General features: G+C 39.5%; 1 protein-coding gene across 3 annotated transcripts in view; it reads right to left on the bottom strand.

Moving 5' to 3' along the window:
• alk (ALK receptor tyrosine kinase) overlaps positions 1-15,840 on the bottom strand; it is a 193,628-nt gene that overhangs the window by 17,811 nt on the left and 159,977 nt on the right. For all 3 annotated transcript variants that reach the window (XM_077621023.1, XM_077621025.1, XM_077621026.1), the window contains 8 exons: positions 13,066-13,231; positions 11,875-12,022; positions 8,179-8,289; positions 7,902-8,043; positions 4,848-5,015; positions 3,684-3,782; positions 1,933-2,085; positions 142-255 (listed from right to left, as the gene is read on the bottom strand). In XM_077621023.1, coding sequence (XP_077477149.1) covers positions 142-255; positions 1,933-2,085; positions 3,684-3,782; positions 4,848-5,015; positions 7,902-8,043; positions 8,179-8,289; positions 11,875-12,022; positions 13,066-13,231 — 1,101 coding nt within the window. The remainder of the gene's footprint in view (positions 1-141; positions 256-1,932; positions 2,086-3,683; positions 3,783-4,847; positions 5,016-7,901; positions 8,044-8,178; positions 8,290-11,874; positions 12,023-13,065; positions 13,232-15,840) is intronic.

Raw genomic sequence — 15,840 nt, 5'->3', positions numbered from 1 at the left:
CGTGGGCCAATCTATAAACTGCCTATTCAAGACTTGTATCATGAACTATAAAGTGCAGTGGCGTCTTTTAGTTGCGCCTTATAGTGCAGAAAATGCGGCAAATGACAAAGACCAAAAAAAAAAAACCAATATGACACTTACTAATCATGACTCCCGAGACAGCCAGCAGGAGGGCAGCGATAAGCGCCGAGGTTCCGACAGAAAGGCCCAACGCCAGGTGGGAGAGAGACGGCTGTGCAGGCAGCAGGATCACCTCTGCGTAGAAAAAAAAAGGAAAACAGTGTTCCAATCCTCCCCAAGAGGACTATTAACATTCCCGTCGCCTCTCTCATCCCTTTCTTAATTAATGATGTGAAAGCCATGACACAACAGAGCTTGAGGGGCTGCGTGGCATATAAATTCCTCGTTGTCTTGACACGCTACACATCTGCCCGCCGAGAAGGACCGTATTGAGACGCTGACCTTTAGTGACCGAATAAATAATGCGTCCATACGGAGAACACATTTGCAAATCATCGGGGCAAAGACAAGCTCTAGTTCGCGCCATTTGACGTCGACTCTAATGATGCTGACAGTCTCCGTATCGATACATTTTAGATCAACATTCGCATATTTATCGGAGATAACGAACGGTAATTGAAGCAGAGATTCTGACTTTCGCCCAAAGCCCTTTTGTTGCAGTACAACGCGGGTGAGAAGTCATTTGTAGTGTAGGTTGACGTGCTTTGAACGGTACACGGTCGATTGGTCGCCGTTCTTTTGGTCGCCGATCTTTCGCCTGGAAGGTTATTGATAATTACCATTTAAATCGTTGCTCAAATTCCCTAAATACAAACTACAAATTATTATTTAGTCATACTTAATGCCCTATTAATTATTAGGCTAAGGTAAAGCTCCAAATTTCCCGGAGTTTTAGTGTTTTTTGTTGGAGAACTTGTTAAGACCCTGACTGACGTAGCTTCTTCTTAAAGGGACAACACATGTACATACAAACTCTTACCGCCCGATGTCGCGGTCTGGGCGACCAAAAGACCGCGACCAAAAGACCGGCGACCAAAAGACGGCGACCAATCGACCGCAAACAACATTTCTGTCCTCTGTAGGGCTTATTATGTTACTTAAAATTAGATTAGGCCAGCTTTTTTTTCTAGAGTACAAAACCTTCAGGTATGTTATTTGCCAATGTGGTTTTTAAACATACAGGAGCAGGATTAGTAATTAACTGGAGAATTGAGTTGCTTTTGGTTCAAATTACAGTTGCAGAGTAGCGACTGGTCTATAAGGTCTTCATATTCTTACATTTTATTATAATCTTGAATATTATCCCAAAGCAATTGTTTTGATAATTAGATTAGGATCTTTTAAAGTTGTTTGGGTCCGGGCGACCAAATGTCCGCGACCAAACGTCCGGCGACCAAAAGTCCGGCGACCAAACGTCCGGCGACCAAACGTCCGGTCACGTTGTTGGAGTACAACCCAGGTGAGAAGTCATTTGTAGTGAAGGTTCACGCGCTTTGAACAGACAGAGCATCTTGCGAGTTCCCAGGATCAGGAGGGAAAATTGCTAAATCCACTTTCACTTCATGAGGGACTTTTATCCTAAATCCTTAACATGATAAGAGGTTTTATCTCACTGTAACACCGAGATAAATGACTAATCTGAGAAAGAGACTCGGCGTGTGGAGCAACAGTTGCTCATAACACCGTTAGGTACAGTGTGATGATGTGTAATTTTTTACTGAAGAATAAAAGACAGTGGAAAATTGACTCCGATAAAGATTCACTTAAGCGCAGAACCTCGAAGACATAATTACATTTGAAGATGAATTTCATTTCTTTTCACAGTCACACTAAATTAATTAAAAGAACACTAAAGACCATGATGACCCCGCCCCCGTTGCCAAAAGGATGACACAATGTCCCGTATCCTACCTGTGGAGTTAATGCAGGACATGCCATCGGGCGCCAGGATGAGGTCATCGTCACAGTAGCAGATGTCTCCTTTCATGTCTTGACATTCGCCGCTCTCGCAGTGACTGCAATTCCGGATTGGACTGATGATCACTTCCCCGTCGCTTTCGATTGCTGAGAAGGAAACGCCGACAAAAGCTATGAGGATCATTTTTTTTGCGTATAGAATGAAAAAAAAAGTCATTTGTAGCCCGTATGCCCCAAGATACCATCGACTGCTGGAAAAACTGGGTTTATTTGAGAGGTGGTTGTATTTGTTTTTGATTCACATCTTGTGTTTTTCCCTCAGCGTGGCTCGTCCTTGTAATTTCCTATCATGCATTTCACCTTGGATTTCACCGTCAATCGTCATTCATGTCCTGCTCCAATTCCCTGTGAGTTTGTCTAGTTTGCTCTTTCGTTTGTTACTTTGCCTTTTCCTCGGGTTATCTTGAGGGTTTCTGAGTTTATGTTTATTAAAAAAAAGCCCCTCCTGAGCTACATTTCACATTTGAAGTTGGAATCGAACTAGAACGGCACTGTATCAACCTGGGAATTTCTAGAATCCATTTCTTTCGAGAGCATTATGCAGTAAATCTGTTTACAGTGTTCATTTATTTTTGTTTTTTGTTTCAATCCCTAGTGGGTTACGACGTTCCTGTGCGTGGTTTTTCTCTGGATACTCTGGTTTCCTCCCTATCCCCAAAACATGCATTTTACGCTGATTGAACGGTACACGGTCGATTGGTTGCCGGTCTTTTGGTCGCCGATCTTTTGGTCGCCGGTCTTTTGGTCGCCCGGAAAATTATTGATAATTACCATTTAAATCGTTGCTCAAATTCCCTAAATGCAAACTGCGAATTACTATTTAGTCATACTTAATGCCCTGTTAATTATTAGGCTAAAGAAAAGCTCCAAATTTCCCGGACTTTTATTGTTTTTTGTTGGAGAACTTGTTAAGACCCTGCCTGACGTAGCTTCTTAAAGGGACAACGCATGTACATACAAACTCTTATACACTCACACGTCGGCTCAGTGAAACTGCTCATGGCCATTGTTGGCTTTTATTGATGCGTAGACGTGTTGTTTTACCTTGTTTTGTCGCCGGTCTTTTGGTCGCCCGTTGTCACGGTCCGGGCGACCAAAAGACCGCGACCAAAAGACCGGCGACCAATCGACCGCACACGGATTGAACACTCGAAAACGCACTTCAATTAAATGTAAATATGAGTGCGCAGTTGTTAATTTCCATATTCCCTGTGATAGGTTGGCAACCAATTCCCCCCTTCTGCCCGTTGTCGACTGGGAAAGGCTCCAGCTCCCCCTGTGAGCCCTTGAAGATAAGCGGCTCAGATAATGAATGAATAATTGTATTCACCCCTTTGTATCATTTCAAATTGCCTCCAGGTGACAGATTCATTTATGAAAAAAAGGCATTGTATTTCCTTAAGACGAATGTAATTTGGACCAAAAAGTGGATTTCAAACCGCGAACAAAGCTCAAGATCTTGTGAAGAAAATTCTATCTAAAACTAGGAAAAGTGGATCATTATCCAAAATGAAATGAGTCCTCCATCTAGGATGAAAGACCACTCTAGCAAAAGGAAGCCATTATTCCAAAAAGAAACATAAAAAGGACAAATTATAGTTTGCAAATGCACACAAGGACATAAACATGCCTAACTAAACTAAAATGCAAGTGCACTTTACGAAATAGACATGTTTTAACATAACCTTTCAGAGGATAGAGATAGGGTTCTCCAGCTAGACCGAAGAGGGACGTGCCATCGTCACCATCATCTTTAGGATTGTCATTTAATGAGGTGTTCCCACCTGGAAAGAAAATGAACCAGCGATTAACCCGCTATCCTAATTAACATCCGTCCATCCACTTTTCATAACTTGTCCTAATTAGGGTTATTGGCAAGATAATCCCACCTGACATTTGTTGACAGGCAGGGTATATCCTGGACTGGCCAGTCGTCAATTGCATCGCAGATATAGTAGACAATCGATATTCAATTAACCAAAGAAGCGTGTTTTTGTAAGGTAATCAGTACGCATACAACATTTGTTCAAGTGGGGTAATAAGACGCAAATTTGAAATAGTTACTTCTGAATGTTAGGCCGACATCTCAGTCTGAACGTGGCTACTTTATTGTTAAATAGGAAGTGGATTTTAATCAATATGACACGGAAGATAGACAGTGCTAATGAGTGGAATAACAGAGGAGGTGACATTTTGGTCGCAATATCCTCGGACGATGTATGGCAAGGGTGTCAGACTCGGGTTGGTTTGCGGGCCGCTTTAACGTCGACTTGATTTCACATGGGCCGGACCATTTTAGATATATTTAGATTTGTTTTAATAAATGGATTAAAAGAACTGGATTAAAAGCCCTGAATATTCAGTTTTTTATAGATCTAAAACAATGTTTATTTTAGCTTTTTTTAAATATATTTTTAGATTTTACAAAATGATTTTTGATCTAAAAACACTGAAAAAAAATTGGTTAAAAAATTCCAATTATTGATTTAAAAGGGGAAAAATCAGGAAATATAATATACATCTATACTCTTCATTGGAATTTGATCCTAAAACAGAAAGTCGGCACTCATGATTTACTTTACCGGGCCACACAAAATGATGCTGCGGGCCAGATTTGGCCCCCGGGCCACCACCTTGACACGTGATGTATGGCAATACAAAACGTCATAATACGCAACTATTTGGAAAAAATTGGATCGTGATGAAAAGACAGGAAAAGATGCAGTCATCGTACAAATGTTCCCGAGGTATCGCCCAAGATCAGATCCACATCTGTAATTATTTCCGAAAATGTACGGGTATTTTCCCCTCCTGATATGAATATACTATATAGAAAGAAGATGACTCACCTCTGTAGCCTCCACCACCGCCTCCGGCCATACAGCCACCTCCACCTCCCCCAAAGCCACCTCGTGTCTGCCAGAACTTCTGACAAGGCTGTCCTCCCTGCCCCCCCAACAGCAAAGGTCTTCCACCTTGACTGACAGGAGCACTAGCATTCCATCCTCCACCTCCACCTGTCACAAGACACAAAAAATATCCTATTAAGTCTCTTAGGATAAAGTAAAAAACTCTGAATCATTTTGGGGATATATCCAGTACATGAGGGATATGCATCTTTAGGCCCGGAAATGGTCTAAATTCAATTGGTGAACATTATCAAGAACGTTATAAAAGTGCCAGGAAACCTTTAGATAGGCTTTATTCATGTATTCTTTCCAAGGATTTGATCGTTCAAACTCTAAGTTGATATTCTTTAAGATCTCAGAGCTATAAAATAGCTGCATTGCCCTTGTCCTCATTGATTGACGTGAGGGCCATGAATTATGGCATCTATATAGCCTTGGATAACCTGGATGTTAAAATAATTATCAAATATATGATGAAGCAACAACGGTAAAATACCGAAAGAGAGGGCTTAACAACATTAAACATTATTTCCACAGCAAACTAGTGACTAGATAAGGCACGAATGACATATTTAATGGTCAAACAATTGCAACACATTTAACCAAGGCCAAAATGTCAAAAACATTTTTTCCCCTAAAAAATTAATTACCCCTATTGAGTTCAACATAACATAATGGTTTAAAAAAAAAGTATGCACACCCTATTCCTCTATTGCATGTGTCAAAGTGGCGGCCCGGGGGCCAAATCTGGCCCACCGCATCATTTTGTGTGGCCCGGGAAAGTAAATCATGAGTGCCGACTTTCTGTTTTAGGATCAAATTCAAATGAAGAGTATAGATGTATATTACATTTCCTGATTTTCCCCCTTTTAAATCAATAATTGTAATTTTTTAATCCATTTTTTCTGTGTTTTTAGTTCAAAAATCATTTTGTAAAATCTAAAAATATATATAAAAAAGCTCAAATAAACATTGTTTTACATCTATTAAAAACTGAATATTCAGGGATTTTAATCCAGTTATTTTAATCCATTTATTAAAAAAGATCTAAATATTATTTCTAAAATGGTCCGGCCCACATGAAATCGAGTTGATGTTAACGCGGCCCGCGAACCAACCCGAGTCTGACACCCCTGCTCTATTGCCATCAACCAATGAATCGACTCCATTAATAACAGACTTTTATAGTTGGGCTGCACACACTTAAATACGATGGAGAACCGAAGCTGCCAAAATTAAAATTAAATAAATAATAGACCCCTGAACCTTAGATTGCTCCCAGTGGGGATAGCAACGTATTGCATGGCACTAGCACTGCCCACTGATGTGTAAATGGTTGAATATGAGCCTGCAAAGCAATTTCAGCTCCATTTATAGTCCAGATAAAAAACACTATACACATTCGCTCCATATACCATTTGGTATTGAATGTCATTTGTTAGGAAATGATGTCCACATTTCATTTATCTTCGCCTCCCCTTAAAAAAAAAAAGGGAAAAATTCTATAACGCCTTTTGCAGGTCATATTAATTGTGAAAAATGTCTTGAAATTATTCATCTTGTTCTCTTTTACAGTACACTATCTCAACTCTATGTCCAGAGCTGCCAGCATAGATTTTGGAATCCCTTAGAAAAAAAAAAGTAATTTTTTTTGGCGCCCTGGTACTTAAATGCTGTAAATTGAAAATACGACGTGCACAGGCCCCTGGAATCGTCATCACTTAGCCTCCCCTCCGACGGCAGTTTATTTCATTGCTGCCATCAGTCTTCTCTCACATAAAATGTTCTCCTTACTGTGGACAACCGACTTATGCCACAAAGTAAATAATAGAGACCGAGGCTGTATAGCAAGGGGAAGAGTTGAATGGAGGGGGGCTTGACCATTACATTACTAGAGCAAGCAAGGTACTACATAAGCTTCTTTAGGCATAGTCGTGAGATTTAATTGTAAAGGTACGAATGCATGTTCTGTGAGGTGTGGCCCTGTTTTTTTAATTTCTTTTTAATTTGACGTTGCAAGTGACTTGAAAGCAGGAGAAGCTGGATTTCATATTCTGTCATCATCGCTTCAATACGTCGCTTATCTTCCGGTCGTAATGAGAAAAATGAATGTGCTGCTGTTTGTTTTCAATATTTGCATAAATGAGTGCTTTTAAATGAGTCATTTGAATTCTGTGTTGTAGCACGCCATCAAAACAATGTGGAGGTAGTTGTTGATTTTCTTTTTCTGAACCAAATTTTCAATTATTTAAAAAGAATGTAACCATGAATTGTATATTGATAGCGGAAAGGCCTAAAGCAGGGGTGTCAGACTTGGGTTGGTTCGCGGGCCGGGTTAACGACAACTCGGTTTCATGTGGGCCGGACCATTTTAGATATAATATTTAGATTTTTTTTAATAAATGGATTAAAAGAACTGGATTAGTAGCCCTGAATATTCAGTTTTTTATAGATCTAAAACAATGTTTATTTTAGCTTTTTTTAAATATATTTTTAGATTTTACAAAAGGATTTTTGAACTAAAAACACAGAAAAAACTGATTAAAAATGACAATTATTGATTTTAAAGGGGGATAATCACGAATTGTAATATACATCTATACTCTTCATTTTAATTTGATCCTAAAACAGAAAGTCGGCACTCATGATTTAATTTCCCGGGTCACACAAAATGATGCGTCAGGCCAGATTTGGCCCCAGGGCCGCCACTTTAACACATGTGGCCTAAAGGATATATAGGTACGTGCGTTCTATTTCCCTTTTTTGTATAATTTTGCGATTTTGTGGAGACCATTTTCCCCATCCAAATTATTTTTCGTTTCTTCAGGGTGCCGGGAGGATGGTGCTAACTTCAAAAGCGTTGATTATTGGTGGGTTTTCTTTGATTTGCTTTGAAGCATTTACCAATGTCTACTTGTGTTAATACAAATCAACTTGGATGTGGTGTGTGTGTACACAAGTAATTAAAATAAAATAAACATGAGCCTGACATACCAGCAGCATTGGACTTGCCGTTGCGACCCGGTTGGCTGAGGTCATAGTCCATCTGTTCAAGCTGCCTCTCCGACTGACTGCTGTAGCCTCGGCCTCCTCCTCCACCAGCAATTATGAGGGGGATGTGAATCCCATTAAACACCTGGGTATTTAGTAGTCATTATTTTGTACTTGTTAAAGCGCTATTGCTGTTGCCATTTGTATCAAAGCCATCGTTCAAATTTGTATGCATCCTTAGAAAAGCGTCAGTTCGGAATGCGCTACAATATTGCCTCACCTTAAATACGTAGGTAGCCCCGCCTCCTCCTCCACCTCCACCTTTGACTTGACTCTTATTCAGCATTGGGCCAGTCTGTTCCAAGCAAATCTTGTTCAGTACAGCGTTGGACTGGAGAGAGAAAGAGAGAGATTCATTGATAGTTAAGTTAGTCATTGTATCCTGTTAAGATCACAACGGTAGTAAAACATTTCTAGTTTGCATGCCACTGCATACTTGAGTTCGAAACAATGTGGGCGTACAGTGGCATACAAAAGTTTGGGCAACCTGGGTAAGTCCATAGTTTTTATGCCAATGTATGTATACTTAATAAAAGTAGTACGCAGTATCTGAGGTACCGTATTTTGCTGTTTAATATACCCCCATTTAATATACCCGGGTATATTAAACGGCAGGGGTATATTAAACGGCGCACAAACGGGAATGTACGATCCACTACGCACTCTTTATGCCGTGACGGGGTGCATCAAGGTTTTGCAGACTAAAACTACTTACTGCTCAGGTTAAAACTACTGACTGCTGAATAAAGTCTGACTTGGAATTTTAATGAACTTAAGTATCTATAATTATGCCCCCATGAACACCATACAAATCTTGCCAAAAAGCTGAGTTGCTGTTTAATATATATATTGAACAGGTATATTAAACGGCAGGGGTATATTAAATGGCGCACAAACGGGAGGCTCAAAAAAGCAAAAGTCATTTAATATACACGGGTATATTAAGACCATGTTTTGGCAATTTCCTGGTGGTATTATTTTGAAAGATAGTGTTTTGGGGCATGAGTCGACCCCTTGACCACCAAGAAGAGAGCTTTTTCGCATACCCTCATGGGTGACAGACTTTTGGCAAAGGGCCTGTCCTTGAGAAAATGGAAGAAAAAGAGTTTGTGCACAATTTAATGCACTTTGGGCACCTTGATAGTCAAAAGGTATAGTTTTACTTCTCAAAACTGAAATTCACTCAAAGATGCACTCACGGCCATTCAATTGTACCTTTTACTTCAATTTGTCAGAACTGAAAGCTCAAGGGGGCTGGAGTAGGGACAAGGTGGGGCTTCACTGTGAGTATGATTGACATGTCGAGGTAAGATTGGCGGGGTACAAAACAAATAGCATTGAAAAATGTGAAAAGCCTTGATACTTTCCCCCTGCAAAGCAGTTGGGATTGTTCTGCCTTGGCTTTCTAGTTGCAACTGTGAGAAAATAGAACCAAAGAAAGAGCAGGTGGGTGCGCGTGTGTGTGGGTGTCTGTGAAATAAAGTAAATGATATAAAATAAAAACTAGAGTGCTTTAAAAGAGTAGTAACATTTAAGTAGCAAAAAACATTTAACATTTACAAATCTAGAGAGGCACTTTAAATTCCGATCGCCAAGCTAATGCATCTTAATAACAGCGGGAGTAGGGGTGGGTGGGAGTGTGTGGGTCTGCCGATATGATTCGTATCACAATTCACAGCTCACTCAGAACAAATACCCCATGCAAACAAGCGGAAGTGACTGAAATGAAAAATCGAATTAAAACAGCGCATATTTGAAAGAATGAAAATATAATTGAAAATAAAGACAAATAATAAAAACAGGCTTAACTTGGGGAAAAGAAAAAGTCAAAACCCATTTAACTCTAAAGAAAAAAAAAGTCAGAAGCAATTCCCCATGAAAGACCGAGCAACGAATGTTTTGATTGTAACCTGTCACCCCTAATATATATGCTACGTATATTTTCCTTTTAATTGTGTATTCTGTGAATGGTGCGATTTATACTCCGAAAAATAGGGAAATATATTTGGTTGGCATCCGACCTTCTTTCATGTCAAGAAATGTAATTTTTTTAAATTTTTATTAGAAGCTTAATGGGCTTTGTATAGCCCACCTTTGACAACAAATAATACATACCATAATCAAACTGAATCCTTGAATTAGATGTCTATCAGTGTCAACATTAGACAATAAGTTAACCTTTTGAGTAATATAGCTCCAATCAGTGACCACTCAATTATAATGCACAACATGTGTACTTTAAGAAAATAAATATGACAATTTCTCTTTATTTTATTGTATTTTGAGTGGAGGTGGACAACCTCTGTAGGCCTCCATGTGTATAAACATTTTTTTACTGTATCTAAAGACAATATCAGGCGCCAAACAGCATATAATTAGCATATAATTGAGTCCTTTAATGGAAAAAAAAATCCATATTAATGCAATCCATCTCCGCTACACAGTGGGAAATAAGCATCGGGTGGGAGTGCTCTGAGATTGAAATTATTATTATTAGCTATACAAGAAAACATCAAAAATGTTTCTATTTGTGTGATGCCCGTGAAGACATTTTCAAAGATTTTCCGAATATGAATTTGTGTTCCAACATATACAGGAATCGGTATCTTTCTCCTTCAGCGGTCACAGTACAGTCTGAAAGCATAATTCAAAGATCTTGAACATCCCTCAAAGTTCCTCAGAAATATTCATAATGCAGATAAGGGATCATACAATGATTGATTATCACTGGGGTTGACATGGTTTCAAAGAGTGCGGGTATTCCTTTAAAGTCCTCTCAAAGATAACATAGCCTCCACACATCTTTGTGCACATTGAACACAGAAAGCTATCTTAAAAAAGCATATAATACTGAACTAGACCTCACCCATATGGTGAAATTGGGATGGTTAATACAAATTTCCACAATTAAGCATTAAACTAAGATAGTGTTTAGCAATTGGTTGGATTTCTAGCTCACAACATTGCTAGAAAATCCCCAGTAAAGTCACTTATCTTACGGCCATCTGTCTCTGGGTCTGTTCTTGTGTTCATATACACACACGCACACACATATACACAAAACATCAATAATTTGTGTGGAGTCGATTGCAAGGACTCACCCTGACATAATTCATGTCAAATACAGTTGTATCGACTTGCTAAATCCCAAGATGAATCATGTCCCGCGAAGCAGCTGACTTTGTTAATTTTTGAGAACTATTCTATGCAGAGGCTGACCTACATTTCTAAATGTTGATATTGGACATGATGGATGGTTTCATTGGTGACTTGAGGGATTGGGAGGTTTTTAATCTGAGTGTTGTGCAAGCATAGAGGGAGGCTGCCAGCAAACAGCTCCAGAGCATAACGGATGACAAGCACCTATGACAAAACAACATAAGTAAGCCCGGGAACGACAGCAGGGGCTTCCTTGTAAGCTTACTTGCGGTTTTAAATAACCTTTTAGTGGCCAGAACATGAAAAATGAGTATTCCCTTTTCTACCAACATAATTCATGAACTGTGACATTTATATATTTTAGGCTTAAAAAAAATACATGTCTCTGTCTGTCTGTGTGTCTATTTATTATTGGTGAACCCAGTACCGTATTTTCCGGACTATAAGTGGCATTTATTTATTTATAGTTTAATTGGACCTGCATTTTATACTTAAGCAAGACTTGGATATGTTTTTAAGGGGTTGAATGTGCATTATTGGGAAAAAAAAATCATTCATCTTCTACACCACGCATCCTGGTAAGGATTGCGGGGGCTGCTGGAGCCTCTGCAAAAAAATGATCATCTTAACAAAGTGTGACTTTGGAAAGGGTTTTGGTGGGGATTACAAAAAAAAATGTAAATCTATTCTAAACCGTAAGAGTTTCTTGGAAGTATAATGACATTTTGCCAACCAAATTGAATTGGATTCCACTTACATTGGGACACGCATCTTCTCCTTTTTGACCAACCAGGATATAAAGCAGCTCTCCCTTCCTGAGCAGAAAGTCACCAGCTATGTAGATCCCATGCGATCTAGTCATGGCCATAACGCTTCGGCCGCCTGCTGCCCCGAACGCCGTGATCCTAACAAACACCCACCAGAAGCAGACAAAAAGCAATCATAATTCATTCCTATCATTAACTCCCGATACTAGAAATACTTCAGATTTCCAGACATTTACACACAGATGACAAAAACAAACGAACAAGCCGAATGTAATTTCGACTTTGTTAATGAGAGTAATTGAGCTTCAACGCACGTATACGCGTTTAATAAATTGCAGACTTATGAAAGCGAATCCGCAGACTTTCCGAACACGGCACGCCCGTTTTAAATGTCCCAATTTTACCAGCCAGAGAAGGAAAACATTGTTTTTTGGGAGCGCTTCAATATTGCTCTTCCCTGGTGGTCATGCTCGGTGGAGAGAGAACGCTGCCTAGTGCTCGCTATAGCTACCTCAGCTGTTTGCCTAATGACATTTGGGAGATGCGTGGCGCGCATTCATCTTTGTGGCCGTCTGTCAACTCCATTTATTGCCTTTGCCAGATAACTAGGCTGCATTGAGGCCACCCATTTAAAGTCTGGAGGCAAGAGGTGGGACATGTGTCATGACATGATTGTTGTTAAGCATTGACACACTCAAAACTCTTTGAGTGGAGGACTTTTTTCCAACTTGGATTCAAAGTAAATGCCTCGTGTTTTCATGAAATGCCCGCAAGAGAAATATTGATCTCTACCCAAGGCGATGGAGACCATATATTGCATTCTAGTCTTGTCGGAGTACTTTTTAAGTCTTTTTGAAGATCCTCTCCCTTTTGCTCCACTGTTCTTCTGAGAAACTTTGACACCCTGCTGATCCACACAGCAGTAAAGGAAGACGTGTCATCATGAAAAGCACAAAATATTTATTTACACCTACGACTCAGGAAAGAGCTGTAGTCGAGTTGAGGAGGTATGGCACCCGCCTGAAATAATCCCCCCCTCTACAATTGTCAACTCCCCAATACACAGATCAATTGGACCTATCGCCGGCCCATATTTTAGACAACCCAATTCTAAAAAGTTGCAACACAATGTAATACAGGCATGGAACATAAATTTTCATCAAATAATGACTCGCACCGACCTGTATGTGCCAGTTTCAGGAACCTGCCACATTTGAATGCCTCTAAAGAGCCCCCGGGTCCCCACTGTCACATTCATTTTGGTGTTCTTGTAAGAACTGAAGCACTGGGACGGAGTCGGACCCTCCGGGCCGCCAGCACCGCAGGTGTTAAAAATCCATTTTTGAGCTGAACACAGAAGACAGAATCATATTTAACATTAGACAGACATACTGTAGAGAGGAAAAGAGAAAACGGGCATATCCAAACCATTGAATATGATTCATCCTTCTATTGTAAAAATAACATGAGAAAGGATATGAAACCAATTAATATAAGGTGACTTGTATTAAGGTAAACTCCCCATATGAGATACCACTAATGCAATATTAACAAAGGAAGCAGGCGCCCCACGTGTCACAGCTAATTAGAGCTTTCAGTGAAATTAGATGTGAAGAATCTTAGCCTGTGCACAGCAGAAGGATTTTATGCCGCATGGCCGCTACTGGAGCAAACGCTGCCGTTGACGATGATAGATGTCCAATCACGTGGTGCTTAAAAACCAAATTAAAACTGAAAAGGAGTCCGCCGCTTCTAGACATCCAATCCATTTGAACTGTGAGAGCCAGGGGGGTGCTGGAGCCCATCCCTGACTTTGAACGAAAGGCTTACCCTGGTCGCCATTTAACCATTTGCACTCCCAATTACTACGCCACCACAGAAACGAACTCAGGCTGTTTGCACCAAATCCGGCAATAGAACCATCACACATTGGGTGGCACCAAACTATATAATCTAACTACTCTATTTACTGCAACGTTGACAAAATTCGGCTATGGAAGCTAGCTGTTAGTAGAAATGGAGCATGCAAGCTAGTACAAATGAGATAGCTCAAAGCTGGCATATTGTGAATGGCTCGGCATAAAAATCAAGCGTGGAAGACAGATTAATTACAAAAGATGGATTTGCATGATAGTGCTTGTTTTTATTCACTGTGCACAACCCAGCTGAAAAATGACAAAATGTTCCATGAGTAAACAATGAAGCATTTCAGTTTCTCCACTAATAAGCATTGAGATCATGGCAAAAGCTGTCTGTACACGGAACGGACGAGGAGCAGCATCTGCTCAAAGAACAAATTGAACGAGCCAATAGGATTGTTTCAAGCAGGAGTCTATTTGATTTGGAGCCAAGTTTTATCTAATCCACAGCGCCTGGATTTGTTGTCTGATGTTTCATGAGCGCCACTTCGGCACCTTGAAATGAAAATGTGCTGGGGTTCAAAGGAGATCAGCCTCGTGCACCCTACCTCACTTTTGCAGATGATCACTGTTGGAAATGTTAGATTTTGTATCAAATGCTTATCTCGCGCACATGCTCAGCCGGCGCTCATATCGAGGTTAGCGACGTATTCCCTTCGCTGCAGATTGAAACGACACCCTCCCTGACGACTTTTTCAGTATTAACCAAAGGAGGAAGGAATCTGTAAAAGCCACTGCGTCTAGGCCTGACGCCATAACAAATTTGAGCAGAATCTATTGCTGATATGCAATATTGACAATGTTTTTTAACCAATTTAACCACTAATTCGACATTATATTTCAATAAACCTCACATTCAAATGAAATAATCTGTCCTCCTTAAACAAAAAACAATCTATATTGAAAAAAAAAATCAATGCATAGCATGCCATTTAAAACCTAGTTTAGCATCTTTAACAAAAAATGGCTGTGTGTTAAGACCTACCGTATGCATGCATGTACATCTATATGTATGTATATGTGTGCTTATACATGCATGTATATATATGTATATATATATGTATATATATATATGTATATATATGTATATATGTATATATATATGTATATATATACATATATATCTACATATATATACATATATACACATATACATACATATATACATATATATATATATATGTGTGTGTGTGTATATATTTCAGCAACACACTTATTTATTTATATATTTATTCATGTATTTATTTATTAACCCACTTATTACCTATCTATTTATGTCTAAAATGCCTTTCCTATTTCTGCATCCTCACCCCCTTGCTACTGTGACAATGAAATTTCCCGAATACGGGATGAATAAAGTTATCCAATCCAATCTAATCCAATCCATTGAATATGAAATAGATAAAATAATCGATGCCATTTTTGTTTTCTGCCAATAAGAGCCCACCAAAAGCATTGGTTGTGATCCAAAATGACTGTCATTTTTACCTGCATGTTACCAAAATTGAAAGCCAAATGATTATATTTTTTTTCCAAAATGGCAGTCATTTGAATGCCGTCTTTGTGTACAATCTAAAAATATGACAGTGACTGCACACATCTGCATTTCTGTTGAACATTTTAATTCACCGTGCGATAAATGGATTTATAGCATATTGCGACAGGCTTAACTCCGATAAAGGAACACAAATACTTAAGAGGAAAATCCCCCCAAAAATGAGTGCATGCAGGTGAAGTTGAGGTGAAGAAAAAGAGGAAGCGGGTGAGCATAATGGAATTTGAGACAGCTGCCAGAACGATATTGTGGTTTAGTATACAGGTTAAGTGTTAATAAATAAAACCTTTTAGATCTGAGACAGGGAACGAAACATAAAAGTCAGTGTTGAGATATGTTGGCAGGGAAAGATGAAGGAGAACGAAGACGAGAGGGGTTTGTTGGGGTTAATCACGCAACGTGTCAAGGGTAGAGAAGCGGTTTGTTGGAGTGACAGGCTAGCAAAGTTAAAAATCCCCGTCAGGCCCAGCACATGGGAAAAC

This window comes from Stigmatopora argus, chromosome 15 (assembly GCF_051989625.1).
Source record: "Stigmatopora argus isolate UIUO_Sarg chromosome 15, RoL_Sarg_1.0, whole genome shotgun sequence".
Lineage (NCBI taxonomy): Eukaryota > Metazoa > Chordata > Actinopteri > Syngnathiformes > Syngnathidae > Stigmatopora > Stigmatopora argus.
Note: the sequence above shows the minus strand (reverse complement) of the source record. Positions and strands in the feature narration are given on the sequence as shown.